This window comes from Anser brachyrhynchus (genome assembly GCF_964034855.1).
Source record: "Anser brachyrhynchus genome assembly, chromosome: 1".
Lineage (NCBI taxonomy): Eukaryota > Metazoa > Chordata > Aves > Anseriformes > Anatidae > Anser > Anser brachyrhynchus.
Window position 1 is genome coordinate 120083303 of NC_137694.1, and position 14965 is coordinate 120098267.

The 14965-nt window shown below is 41.3% G+C and overlaps 1 protein-coding gene across 1 annotated transcript in view; it reads left to right on the forward strand.

Moving 5' to 3' along the window:
* The first annotated feature begins 3519 nt into the window (after positions 1–3519).
* The window catches only part of MAOB (monoamine oxidase B), a 55334-nt gene continuing 43888 nt past the window's right edge, over positions 3520–14965 (forward strand). The window contains exon 1 of the mRNA XM_080583597.1: positions 3520–3674. Coding sequence (XP_080439723.1) covers positions 3629–3674 — 46 coding nt within the window. The 5' untranslated portion in view covers positions 3520–3628. The remainder of the gene's footprint in view (positions 3675–14965) is intronic.

The window sequence follows — 14965 nt, forward strand, 5'->3', positions numbered from 1 at the left end:
TAGAAGAGTTTTTGGCTCTGATCATATTGCTGGTGCTGAAGCATCCTGGTGATGCAGGTGCTAATACAGTTTGCTGATAATGGAGGAATCCATTCTGCTACTTTGATTAAAGGCAATGTCAGTTCGTATTACCTACCAGCAGGACATTTCAGCAGTGAAAACTGTCTCTTCCTAAAGTGGATACTTTCCAGCTGAAGATGATGAAGGGCAACAGTAACATAAATAACAGAAGGCTGGCTTATTAAAAGCACTGCTATATAAGGAGCAGAAGCTGAGAGAATGTGTAATTTAGAATGCCACACTGTGTTTTTACCAGCCACTGACCAGACGGTCATGAATCATGAGCCTAAATTCTACCTCTTAGTCTTTGCAAATTTGGAGATCTTTGGCTTTGACCCCTACTCCATCATCTTTCCACTAATTTTTCAAAATGTAGTCCAAGGCTGTCAGTACATTTTCTGCTAGACAGTATAGCTATTTATGCTATCTCATTACCACAGTGTCTAAGCGCCTAACAAAATTTATGGAAACAATACACTTTGTACACGTCTCAGACGAGTTCCCTTCCAAGCTGAGAAAATGTGGAGGCTTTCAGCTGCTCTGTTTTCTCAAAAATTTTGCTTTGCTTATAATATCATGCATTCAAAGGATAATGCACCAAAATCCAGGTAGAGGACTCCTTTGTTTGTTTAATTAGTTAGAACCACATGGGATATGAGAATTAATAGGGCCATTAAAAAACAGAAACAGAATACTAATGTGATTAGAAGGGCTGTTTCTGTGCATAAGCAAATCTTTTTGCCATCAAGGAGGCTTCATTAGAATTACATCTATTGTTCTGGTCATACATGTTGAAGATATATACACTTGGACTAAGGTGTAGAAAAGAGTTGTTAGGATCAGCAGAAGTGTCTACATCATGAGAGGATACTAATGGACTTGACTAGCAACAACCTTGTTAATAGGAAAGCAGAAGGGGGAATATGATCTCTGTTTAAATGCATCATCGTGTAAACATTTTTGAAGCAAAAGAGTCGGAGATGAAAGAGTGAAGCTTTGAAATGGATTTATTGCAGGAGAGAGGAGGAAAAACAACTGACCTAGCTGTAGGAGAGACTGGCTTGCTCTAGACAGAGATAGATTTATTCACTAGAAGGATTATGTGTCCCTGATGTTAGGAAACCAGACTTAATGACCCAGATGTTCACTTCATTGTACCTCAGCAACAGCCCATTGAAGGCTTTATGCCATCAAACACCCCCATGGAACTGCATATGACTCTAAGGCATGGACCATATAACCCAACTGCAGGCAATACAGCCCTCTCTTGTTACACATACTCACATTTAAAAAGCATTAATTATTCCTTGGTGCGCCACAAGGAAGATAGAGACCAGAAGAACACCAGGCCTAAGTGCTATGTATTGTGGACATTGGGAATCTGGGGCATTTGGCATTAGGCACCTAGATGTAACCATAGCTATCCTCGCTTAGTGCCCAAATAAAATGACCCACTTCTGCTTTTGGAATAGCCTGCCCCACATATCAGTATTTCACATGGGGCTTGAAGTAATCTCTACAACTATTATTTCTGACAGCCACTTGATAATTGTATGTCTCTCAGCATGAACAATCATGAAATTTGATTTATCCTTGAATCAGAGAGATTCTTTTTTAACCAGAACATGTATTTCTGAGAAGAAACTCAAAAATGGCATCTTGTGTTAATTCAGCCTCAGCAGCTTCCCATGAACTTTTTGTTCAGGTTGCTTGAATTTCTCTCTTCATTGTTAGTCACATCTCTCAAAAATAAGGAACTTCTCCCTGTAAATGATAAGTCAGGCAGCACTGTTTCAGACATAGCACGTATCACTCAGAAAAACTGTTTTCAGAAGGAGATATTTATGATACTTTTAATGAGGCAAATATTCTTATCTTCACATAGCTTCTAGGCAGAAATACAATAATAAAAATAAAAATATAGGTGGTCTCATCAGACTATTTCTTTTTGTAAGAAGTTGATAAGTATATGGCCTTAACAAGGAAGAGCTCACTTCACAAGGACACAAGGAAGGTAAGCAAGCAGCTAGGCAAAATCTAGAGAACCTGGGGTAAGGAAATAAAAAAATAGAGAAAAAGTGGTTGAGGAGCTGTGAGATTTTTTTTTTTTTCTTTCTTTTTTTTTTTCTTCTTTTTTTTATCTATCTATTTATTTAGTTATTTAGTTATTTTTACTGCAGGAGATGGGCACATTTACTGCTATCTACATTCACAATGATGTAAAACTCTCAGAGACAACTGATCAACAAGAATGGAACAGAAAACTTCCTGGACCCCACGTAGGCTATGTGAAGGTGATGCAGCTCTGCTGGGTTGGCAATCAGATGCCAACATCTCACAGCATCTCTCTGAATCATTCACAAGCCTGTCTTCCTACTGCCTCTGACATACACCAGGACCCAGTGCCTCCTCAGCCTCCCTAAAACACCACATCAAGCCCTCACCAATAAACACAGGGACAATAGGAAAAGAGAAGATGAGTCCCTAAGTGATGAACTTTGTAGGTAATTGATCTAGACCCATCTTTATTCTTCCTCCAAACTCCTACATTTTTCTCCTTCCCATTCTCCTTACAAAGGCAAGACGGCACCTGCTGTAGCCAGTATTTGTGATTCCTATCACAGCTGTCCCTGTCTCTGAACACCACAAGCTATTACTTGAGTTATTACAGAAGAGGGAGAGGGAACCCTGTCCAGACTGCCATTGCCTACTTCCAACATACGGCTCCAGGAAAGGGAGAATACCATAGATTGCCAAGTGTTTTTGGTTCAGAAGGGTCTTAGGGCTGGATCCTTTCTGCCTTGAGCTAGCTGAGTGTGGAAGGTCAAATAAGACTGACATAATTTCTAGATGTAATATGTATGGATATGGCTGAGGAAGAATGTTTTCACACACCACCTCCAGTCTCCTGGAGCCTCACTTGTCAAATAGAAACCCAACAGATGGAAAACCCTGTTGGGTCTGTAGGGAACAAGGCTGAAGGCTCAAGGTGAATTTGTTGACGGAGTTGTTTCTGGATGGGCCAGCCTTTTTCTCTCTGGGTCAGTCTCCTGAGGGTCTGGGCAAACAATGCTCAGCGTATAGGCTGACCCCACCTCTCAGCAAGGCTCTCTCACACAGTTCAAACCGCAGTTGGCATGACGTGCAGTTTATTTTGAGGAGCTTTCAAGGAAAGCCCTGGCTGGGGAGAGCTGTCACTTGATCCTACAGGTATTCCAGAGTCGACAACTCCAGCCTTGGCTGCCGCGGGTTCCCACTGGTGGCCCTGGTGTGGTGGGCAGAGGCCGAGGAACCAGACCCCAACATGGCCTTAGGAGAACCGGCAAGACCACGCTGCCTACAGCCTTGGGGCTGTGCTTCTCTACGCCAGGGGCTTCTCTCCCCTCGTCCTGCGAGAGATAGGCGAGGGAGAGCTGTATCCACCCCTCAGGCGGATCCCCGCCGCCTCCCCGGGCTCGCCCTCACCCGGGGCGGTGCGGGGCGGTGCTGCCCGCCCACCGCAGCCGGCCGGGAGACACCGCCGCGGCGACAGGGCGGGAGGAGAGCGGCCGGGCCGGGGGGCAGCGCCATGGCAGAGAAATGCGACGTGGTGGTGGTCGGGGGCGGCATCTCAGGTGGGTCCGGCGGACCGGGGTCCCGGCAGCGACCCGGGGGGGATGAGCTGAGCCCCGGCGGCCGCTCGCCGGGCTGCGGTGGGGATGGCGGCGCCGGGACTCCGCCGCCCCGGGAGCTGGGCGCTGCCCGGTGCTGGTGGGGGAGAGGGGCTGCGCTGGTGCCTCGGCTCACGGGTCCTTACCTGTAAAGTCCAGGCTGAGTGTCACGTTGTGCTGGCTTTGTTTTATTTTATTTTATTTTATTTTATTTTATTTTATTTTATTTTATTTTATTTTATTTTATTTTATTTTATTTTATTTTATTTTTATCATATCTTATCCTATTTTATCTTATCTTATTTTATCTTACCTTATCTTATTTTATTTTATTCTTCTGGTTCTTCCACTGTCCAGCCCCAGCATCCCTCAAACCCCTGTAATTCCTGCCCCTGGAAGTTCAGGGCAAACAAGGGATAGGTGCTTCTATATTGAGTCCAGGAGCATTATGCAGAGCACCTCGGTCACAAATCACTAGTTTAAATCTTGGGGTATTTTCTGTTTAGAGCATTTTCCCATAAAGGGAAAATGCCAAAAAACAGCTGGATCATTTTGCAAGTTTCTAGTTCCTCCCTCAGCACAGGTATGGTGGATTTAAGACCGTGAACAGCCCTGCAGAAAGCGACAGCAGGCCTGGAAGCCTTGTTGCAACGGGTGGCAATCTACTGCCTTTAGCCTAATCCTGGCTGGAAAACCTGTGCATGCTCACAAAGAAACTCTCGTGCATTTTGTTCGCAGATGCACGTGCCCAAATGGATCGCGTTATGTGCAATTGTTTTTTTCTTCTGTGCCTTTGCCATATCAAACAGCTGCTTTTTGGCCTGTGACTGTTGGAAGGTGTGCAATATGATAGTTTTGGTGCTAATGAAATGTTAATCTCATTAGTGCATTGCGAATATGCATCTGTCCATGGATCCAAACAGCATCTCTTGCCAACCTGCAAACAAATTACTCAAAATGTGTCACCCAACATATGATTTAATTTATCTTTTTTCTTTAATTGTGGCTTTTAATTTACACTACTTATTCCTGTAAGGAATTTCTATGCAACCATTATATTAAGGTGTGCAGCGTGGAATTATGTAGTGAATAATGGTGTGTTAGTTCCCCAGGCCTTACCCACAAGCTGCCAAGATGCCTTGGAGTCGATTATTTCCATAGATAGTTCGGGCCTTTAGACTCATTAGCATCATTTTCTAAGGATGGTTCTCAGATAAGAAACTGCTGAATAATTATTGAATGTTTAAAGTTTGTTTATGTGGTTAGCAAAAATTAACCATCACTGTTTTGTGAAACATGACCGTAAGCACAGGATTATGGCTAATTTTTAACTTGTTTGACAATGACAGTATTACAGAAAATTAACCACTGGGAACTATCTATTCATGTCTTCTAAATGAAAACACCTTCAGTGGCATGTTTTTGTACAGATGCAGTGCTACAGGTTCCTTCTCTTTAATGAGTTGGAGTCAAAGAGTTAGTGTAACAGATTTTAATATATCGTTTTTCATTGTTGCCATGGGAATATTTTCATGGCAGGCCTGCACTGCCTCCATATGTTTTCCTGAAAACGCTCTTGGAGCAGAACAGAGCAGCAGTGCTGTGCTGTGTTCAGTTGTGTGCTTTGCTCTTCTCTACCTGCAGATAAAAACAAGTGGCAGGGTGTTGTAAGGAACTAATTTTCTATTTACTTTCTTCTAAACAAAATCTTCTCCAAAGCACTCTGCTCTCATGGTGTAGCAACTTTTCTCCTGCCCTCACACAGAGGCTGGAAAAATAGATACACATAAAAATTAATAACTGCCTTCAGTCTCTTTCTTTTAGCTTTTATAGACCACTCCTGATTCACCTCTGTCTTCTATCCACATGCTTCTTTGTAAAAATCATCGGTCTGGCAGCCAGGTGATAAAAATATGGTTTTATCTCTTTGCTCTCATTGAAAACTCCTGCTGGCATGCTAGGCTGCTGCTGAGATCTGTTCTCCTGTTGACTGGAAAATGAAGCATATGATTTTTGAAATGGGTCACTCTTTGGAGACCAGGTTTGTTATTGCTCCAGATTTGATTTGTGCATTCCTTCAGAAACTCGCTGTTTCTAAGCTGACTCGGGAGCAGCCAACTGAGACTTTGCTGTTACTGCCTTTAGGTGAGGCAGGCATCAGTAGGTGCACTGATGTAAAACAGTGGACTGCTCCCTTGACCTTCAGAGTAAGTGTTCTTGAGCTAGCTGTTACAGCCATGAGCACAGAAGTTAACCACAGAAGAAACAAAAAGTTGCTGTGCTGATGCGAAGATGTGAATAAACATGTTGCAGACACACCATTCATTTTTCTGTTTTCTATTTATTTACTTTTTTAGGGTAATGCAAACTCCATTTGCAGTCACTCACCCTCTTTGGCAGCAGTTCTGTCCATCTTTTACTCAGATTTAATTAGTAGCATCTAAAATATAGGGAGGAAAAAAATGACAGTAAAAAACCTAACAACAGAGATGGTGGGATTGAGTGCACCTTCAGGAAGTTTGCAGGCAACACCAAGGTGAGTGGTGCAGTTGATACAATTGAATTAAGGGAAGCCATCCAGAGGGACCTGGACAGGCTTGAGAGGTCGGACCACGAGAACCTCATGGACTTCAGCGAGGCCAAGTGCAAGGACCTGCACCTGGGTCAGGGCAGTCCCAAGCATGAATACAGGCTGGGTGATCAACAGATGGAGAGCAGCTCTGCACAGAAGCACTTGCAAGTACTGGTGCATGAAAAATTGGACATGAGCTAACAGTGTGCACTTGCAGCCCAGAAAGCTAACCATATCCTGGGCTGCATCAAATGAAGTGTGGCCAGCAGGCCGAGGGAGGTGATTCTTCCCCTATACTCTGCTCTCATGAGACTCCACCTGGAGCGCTGCATTCAGCTCTGGGGCCCCCAGCCCAAGAAGGACATGAGCATATTAGAGTGAGTCCAGAGGAGAGCCACAAAGATGCTCAGAGGGCTGGAGCACCTCTCCTATGAAGACAGGCTGAGGGAGTTGGTGGTGTTCAGCCTGGAGAAGAGAAGGCTCTGGGGAGACCTTACAGTGGCCCTTCCAGTACCTAAAAGTGGCCTGTGGGAAAGCTGGGGAGGGACTCTTTGTCAGGGAGTGGAGTGATAGGACAAGGCATAATGGTTTTAAACTAAAAGAAAGTAGATTCATATTAAATATAAGGAAGAAATTCTTAACAATGAGAGTTGCGAGGCACTCTGGTTGCTCAGAGAAGCTGTGGATGCCCCATCCCTGGAGGTGTTCAGGTTGGATGGGGCCTTGGCCAACCTGACCTAGTGGGTGGCATCCCTGCCCATGGCAGGGGTGTTGGAACTACATGATCTTTAAAGTCCCTTCCATCCCAAGGCATTCTATGATTCTGTGGTCTATGATCTGTAGGGATGCTTTCAGCCCAAACCATTCCACATTTTTGTGATAGTGTAATAGCAATACAGAGGCCTTCACAACCTTGACAGCTACAGTTCTTTGAAGGCGGAGGTATTTTATACCACTGCCTTTGCTGAATCATTTCGGGGTCCTTTATTTCAAGTTTGTTGAAAGCCAAAGAATAAAAATAAAGAACTGGCTAATTTAATTGTTACATAGTAAAAAACCTACTCAAAATTAGACTTCATTAATTTCTTTGAAGTCTACAAAAATGGTCTGTGGATTCTCTGAAGATTTCAGATCATCTTTTAATACAGTTGGTAAGACAGCAAAGATATTTGAGGAATAGAGGGATTTATTAGAATTAGGTCCTGTATTATTGGTAAAATGTCTTCTGAAGTCTTTGACATTTTTGTGAATGGCTTGGATTAAAAAGAAATATTTTATAAGAAAACTTTCCAACTTAAAAATGCATATATATACAAAAAAACTTAACCCAGAAACTGTGTGTAATATGCTTGGTACTAAGGAATATTTAGATTGGAAATGTAAAAGGTAGTTAGTTCCTCAGAGAGTTGGAACATGCATGGTGAAAAAATCTTCTGTTTGTTCAGAAGCATCTCTTTTTTAATTTTAATTTTTAATTTTATTATTGCTGTTATTATTGTGAAGGACTCCTGAAGCACAAGGATGGAAACGATTGAGAAAAGTATGGGGTTGTGTCATCAAACTTGCTCATCTTCTTAATTAATCAGACACTGGTGACAGAAATTTTCTTAAATCAAATTTTGGAATCTGTTCAGATATTTCATTTAAAAACTTCTTCCACATGTTTTCAAAACTGCCTTCCTGTCCCTGCTTTTGCCATGGAGACCTCTTTCCTTTGTTTGTTTCAAAAGAATTTAACAGATTTTAACCTAGTGTTGCTCCAGTCGTACTTAAGAAAATGCTTCTCGTAAATTAGCAGTGTGTAGATTTTGCAATTAAAGTGAGGTTGATTTATTTTTCCCGAAAAGTGAAACCTTCTTTGAGTTATTATGGTGAATGGCATTTGAAGTATGTGTAGTGTTTTCCTGTTCTCAAGCAGCCTGATGTGTTCTTGTAAGTTTAGAACCAAAACCTACTGTAACATAAAATATTTCTATTTAAATGTTAGGTTTATAAAATATTTACATACCTATCATTGCATTATAGAGATACAGTTTGCTTTGTACTCTTTGTAAGTCTTGCTCTTCATTTGCATGAAGGCTTAATACACTGTATAATTACAGTATCTCTCACTCCATCTGTGAGACAATTTCAATTTACTTAAACAAAAGAGGTCAAGTGTTTTGGGGGCTATTATCTGAAGACATTCAGTCTGTTTTAAAAGAGACTGAAGCAGAGGGCAAAACTCTTATTTGAAACAAAATGGAGACGTTGCATGAAAAGTATCCATGAGATTCATAGCCTATACTACTTAATTATTGGTGTTTTCTTTTTGCTCCATGGAAGAAATTTATGCTGTCATAGTAGTCCTCCTTTGGAAAGATACAGTTTGCCAAACAAAGCACCATTTTTGGAGAACATACCCAGTCTAGCGGTCCAATACTAAACACCTATTTGAAATAAAACAAAACAAAAAACGCAGGCATGGATGAAATAGCATGGATGATGAATTGGGTGGGATGATGCATTTTGGAGGACCGTGACCATCTCCAAGTTCCTGTCAGAGGGATACTACTGTCTCTGGGATGCATCAGGCAAAGAGAATCTGGGATGTTTCTCTATCAGTTGACACTGTGAAGGTCTTTGTTCATATTTTCAGTTGCCTGTCTCTGCCACCAGGGGCTCCTCCTTTTGTTTTCAACTATGTTCTTGGCTACTGCAGAAGAACGTGAGCCAATTAGCTGGAGCTTACCACTTGACTTAGATTTTTCACACAGTCCTTGGCAATACACAGCAAACAGTACAGAAAGCAGCTGTGTAATGTTGTGAGATAGTCTGGTAGCCTAGGAAGCAGGGACAGTAGTTGTAAGTCACTGACTGATAGATACCTCCTAACTGGTCTGAAAGTTGATTTGATAGGAAGCTTTCCATTCTGTCTGCAGGAGCAATCTCATCTCTCAAGGCTCAAAGCTGTACATCATTAAGAAAAGCTTTTCCATTAACTTATTTAACCATTATGAAAGGGTGGTATTAGGGAAAGTTTGTTGTGTTTGTTCAACAAAATGTGAAAACCACCTTGGAAAGAGCAATAGAGGTAAATCAGGTTAACAAAACTTTGTGTAAGGGATTCCTGAGTAACTAGTATGTGAAGAACTGCTGGAGAACCCAAGTTTGTGCGTAGCAGTTAATGTCAGTGTTACAAACTGCAAAGTTCACGGGGTTTTCTTATCTGTACTGCTGAATTAGATGTTTTTGACAAACAAGGTTAGACAGAGGAAAGGCTGAAAGTCCTTTGTAAGAAAGTTCAGTGCATTGTTTACTTAGGCAAACACCTGCAGTGGTGCTTTTAGTTCAGTAGACTTGTCTGAGTCTACTTTAGCATTAGATTACCACCTAATCACACGAGAGGTGGTAGTAGATATTCATATGCATTAATGTATAGGTTCAGATGAGGTGTATGCCTTGAGCGGATCTCCTGATTGACCCTACTTACTGCTCTATGGCGTGTGTCACAGAGAAATCTCAATGCATGCACATTGGATTCCTTTTTGCATGAGACCACATGGGATGACGTGCTCTAGGAGCTCACTATTTGAACTCCAAGCCCTAATGGGATGTTCAGCCTGTAGGGCCATATAAAGTCTAGTCTGAAATAAAGCACCTTTCATGGATATGACACTGGGTATTCAGGATACAACTGTTTTGCTCTCCAAATCTTCTCCCGTTGTCCCATACTATTTACTAGCATAAACACTGCAAACTTGCTTTCTTGGAATACTTTTAATTTTGCAGTTCAAGAGTAGTAACAAGGAGAGAGAAAACTGTTCAGTTTAGTGCTCTTCTTCCGTGAAGGTGCAGTCAAAAATAATTTACTTTGCCATCCTGACTACAGATGTGCACCTGCATCCCGTCTCCATCCTCAGTGTCCTCTCCTTGACTACTTTTTTTCTCTCCTTCCCTCTTTCATCTTCTTGTAACATCAAGAGATTGCCAAAAGATCAAGTTCTGCGTACTTATGAATTCTGATTTGTCTGTTTTACTCCTTGTCTTCATCAAGGACAGGAGTAATTTTAAAGACACATAGTTCAGCCTGCTTACCCCAAGCAGCGAGTGACTGCAGTGTCAGTCTCCAGCAAATGGAAGATGTTACTCACTGCTGTGATACAAGTCCAGGTCAGACTCTGGTGCCCACAGCCCCAGAGGCTGCGAGGAGCAGCCCACCGCTCTGGCTTCATCCTTGGTGTGCTCAGGATGTCTGACATCTGCTCAGGAGTGTGCAAGGATTTATGGATAGCTGGTGGGTGCCGGTGGTCTTACCAAAAGGTGGAGAACTGTGGCAAAAAGCCAAATAGGCTTGTTTTACTGCTTTAGTAGACAGAAAGCCTGAGCAATGCAGCCTTACACAGCCCTGGTAGTCCCAGAGGTAAGCTTCTAGCACTGCTTGTAGTATCATAAACCAGCAGAGAGTTTGCTCTATATTTGCATATCTCACACAGCAGCTAATGACAATGAATTAGGTCTTATGCATAATTTAGTCAATCAGGAAGGCTTTTCTTCTTCAGAAGTTACTATTGTGTATGTAAACAATCTGTGTGATTCTGGCACACTTCCCACCGGTCCATTTTGCTTCTCTATAGCACAACTGACAGCTGTAGTGAAATAGTTGTGTTAATTAAAGATAAAAAGCAATAATGTTTCACTGCCCCTCTCCAGAAGGAGCTTGCCTTTGTGTTTTGTCTCCCTTCCGTAGCAGCTACTTCACAGAGTGATATGGTGGTAAATTTTACATTGGTTATAGAAGTTTGCTAAGTGAAGCCATGGTGGGTTGAAAACCTTTCTTTCGCTTTCCTTTACAGAGAATGTATCTTGATGTACTTACAAAGCACTCAGTTATATGATTTCTGAAATCAGTCATCATTCAATTGGGCTTTAATTTCATGAGGAAATTGCATTCATTTCATTATAGTTCCAATCATTTAATTTTTATATAGCCATCTTCGAACTTAACGTGATTTTCCTCCTGGGCCGATAACCTATTTCATCCTTGGAAATTTATGTCAGATATTAAGGTTCTTGCAGCCTTGTGAGATAGTTTGTCAAAATGTGATCATTTATCCAATTGACTGGTTTATATACAGACTGATGTGTCTAAGGTTTATAACTTTGTAATGTATGATCCTTGTTTAAAGATACATTTTGTTGATTTCGGTGGTCAATAGGAGCACACTGCAGTACCTTGTTATATGAATCATTAATGTCTTGTATTATTTTAAATAACCCATCCATGCACTTGTATTTTACCCAGCTTCTTCTGTCCTGTCAGTTCTCTGTATCTCAGTTGTGGAGATCCTAAGTTCTGGGTGGCTTAGCAAAAAAGTTGATGCTGGAAAGTGCCTGACAAGCCACAGAGATGTTGCCTTGCAGCTATGAGTGGAGAGCAGGGGAGCTGCTTAAGGAAATGATGGGCCTCAGGGTTTTTGCAGGGCATTTGTGTCTGTTTGCACAGAAGAAGGAAGGGCAGGGGATGGGATGAGGGAACAGAGTACAGACCATCCCTGGAAGAAAAGGTAGTCCAGTCTAGAGAGTCGAAGCTACTTTTGGTCATGTTATATATGGCTACATACATCTTAGATCTGCAGATTTTTAACACAGGCTTTTATAATGATGTTATTCTATAGAGATTGCATTAGTGAGATGGTTGATTAATTCTTTATTTTTATTTTTTACTGTTTATTGGTGCCATAGCTAAGAATAAGGAATGCACAGTGTAACACCTTGTCTGAGTGTGAGACAGAATGGTCCCTGCTTCAGAAATCTTACTATGTAAGGATGAGATAGGCAGTGAAACACAGACCTAAGCCAGAGCATATACATCATCTGTGAAGTTGTACTGGCCTGGTGAACAGGCAGCAGTCTTGGTGAACTGAAAAATCTCTAGGTGAAACCTAGTAGCTTGGTTAATTTCCATCTGAGTCTGCCTCAGATATGCCTTTTTAAAACTTTTATTTCAATGTATAATTTTGATGCTAAAATTAATCTTATATCCTGAGCAAAGTGGGTGTGTAGTTTTACCCTTACTGCTTTACCTTTGCTCTGCATACTCTGTGCTCAGTAGCAAATGGAAGAGTCTGGCCATGGTTCTGGCATCTTGCAGTTGCAATGACTAGGTTGTGATGGTGACCATTGTTTGACATTTCATACTTCAAGTGGTTAAAGAGTTTCATGAAGTTTTAATCCATTTGAAGCTTCCCCATCTATTAGTTTATGTCTGTACTGTTCAACTACATCACATTTTCTACCATATAACTCAGCTGGGAGTGAGAAGCAAAAAAAAACCAACCAACCAAAAATCGTTTGTAACCTCCTGCTGCTCAGCCGGCTAGTTTTTATATATAAATTATACCATCAAGCTAGAACATCAAATGGAGTCTTCTTGGTTGACTGCACACAGCAACAGCTGATCAAACAGCCAGTTCGTACTATGCATCCTGATGACCTGGGTAGCTTGCATGTAAACTTGCACCTTGTTTGCTCTAGTGATAGATCTGTGTTTGAACGCATTGAATATTGGAGCAAGTCACCTCTTTTGTTCCAATATGAATTAACATTTATGAGGCTAGATTGACCAGAGGCTAAATGAGCAAGTTATGCTAAATAATGAGCACAGGTGAGGAAAGGAAAGAGTTGTAAAGTCTTTCATTTTACAATCTGCATGCTTCTTTGTACCTCTACTTCCTTCACCTTTTTTTCCCCACATGTTGTAACAGAATGGTGCAAATCTGATGGAAGCATTTTTTTATATCGTAACATAAATGTAGGATAAGCTGCTTAGGTCTCGTGCTTTCTCTTGCCTGCAGTTAGAGATGGAGGGAAGACAGTCACTAGGAAATCCCATTCAGTTGTTCCCTTTTGTGCTTCTCTGGATGACATCTATGTTCTCAGCCCTTGGTATCTCAGCCAAATTAGTTGTTTACTTCAGCTAGGGAATAGCTCATCCTGAGCTGGCCCTCAAGAAATGGAGTGATCTCTTGGAATATCAGCAAAGAGCTGGTGGGCATGTATGGTGTTTATACAGGATGCTGGGCAGTAGTGGGTTTCTTCTTCATTATTCTGTTGTTTAAATAGACAAAATGTTCAGTAATCCTTGTAAGCTCTACAAGCTAGTATTATCTAGTCTGTGTGTGCATATGTGTGTACCTACTTGTGTACATGTGCTACGTATACGTAGATGATAGGAGTTTCGATAGAGTTACTAGGGCATAGCACAGTGAATATTTCAAAGCGACACTGACACCGAGACATGCTCTGGAAACATAAATCCATAATTATTAGGTGCAACTGAGTGACAAAAGTTCACTGAAGATCAAGCAAAAGATGAAATAAAATGAACAGCCACAGAATGAGGATGTAGTTGCTCATCTGGGGGCTTTGCTAGCTGCCCTGTGACGTGACCTTCTCTAAATGGATGCCTGTGATTAACCAGCTACTGAGAGATGTGAGAAATTGTGTGCTACTCCTTAATATCAAGATATGAGAGTGGTAGTCTGTTTTCTTTTTTTTTTCTTTTTCAGTATCTAAATTCAAATCCATTTGATCATGAGTTTTGAGCATTTACTTTTTTCCTTAGGAGACTGAAAAAAAATAGAGAAGAATTCTTTGCTTGAGAACATGCAAGATTTAACAAAAAAGCATTTCTCTTTTGAGGCAGCTGCTCATAATTTTGCAAAATTTTCCAAATTTACGTTAGTCTTTTTTTTCCCCATTTTTCTGTGTTTGGAAGGAAGACCTCTTCTCCAGAGTAAATTTGGCTGGTATTTTATTTGCTTTTATATCTTTTTGTAACAGTAATGCCTAAAAGGATGCTTTTAAGTAAGCTGTCCTTGTAGTGCCTCAGCCAGGAAGGGACTGAGTTATGCCCCAGTCATTGTGCTAAGCTTTGTTTGTTCTAATGCTATGATATGTTTGATGTAGTACTACCTTGTCTTTCAGTTATCTGTGTCTGCTTTGCTTCTTTCCTCTGCCTGTTGTGTTCAGAAGCAATCTAAGTTGTAAAGTAGCAGGAAAAGGGATGATCTAAGCTGAAGGAGGTCCTGGCGTTGAAACTGTGAGATAATACTGCGGTACGGATAACAATAACAATAATAATAATAATAATAATACGATTAACATGAACTCTTCAGCATATCCTGGGGCCATAACGAAGGACACACAGAATATATATATTTATATATTTACATATATATAGCCCATAACATAAACAAAGTGCTGAGTGTATGATTAATACTAGAAATATTCATCCTTTGAAATGCTGGAGTGCCCAGTTTTGTCAAACTAAAGTTTCATTGAAAACTTCAAGTGTAAAAATACAACAGGAGCTAAAGAGAAGCCCTGGTCAAGGGCAGGACAGGTGTGGTTTCAGTGCTTGAGCTGAGGCAGAAATGCACCAAAGGCACTGGGTTGCCACACAAATGCAATGAACTGTCTTCACGTGGCAGGGTTTGAGCTCAAGGGGCTACCACTTGGCTCATCTCACTCATCACTGGCCAGGCTCTGTTTCACTTCCAAGGTGCAATGCTTAGGACATGTTTGGGTTGAATGATTTCAATGTTAAAGAGCTCTGCTTAATAAATACAGCTCCCTGCACTATGGATATGAATCATCTAGAAGCACTGCCAGAGGGAAAAGATCACGGAAAGCTGAGGGC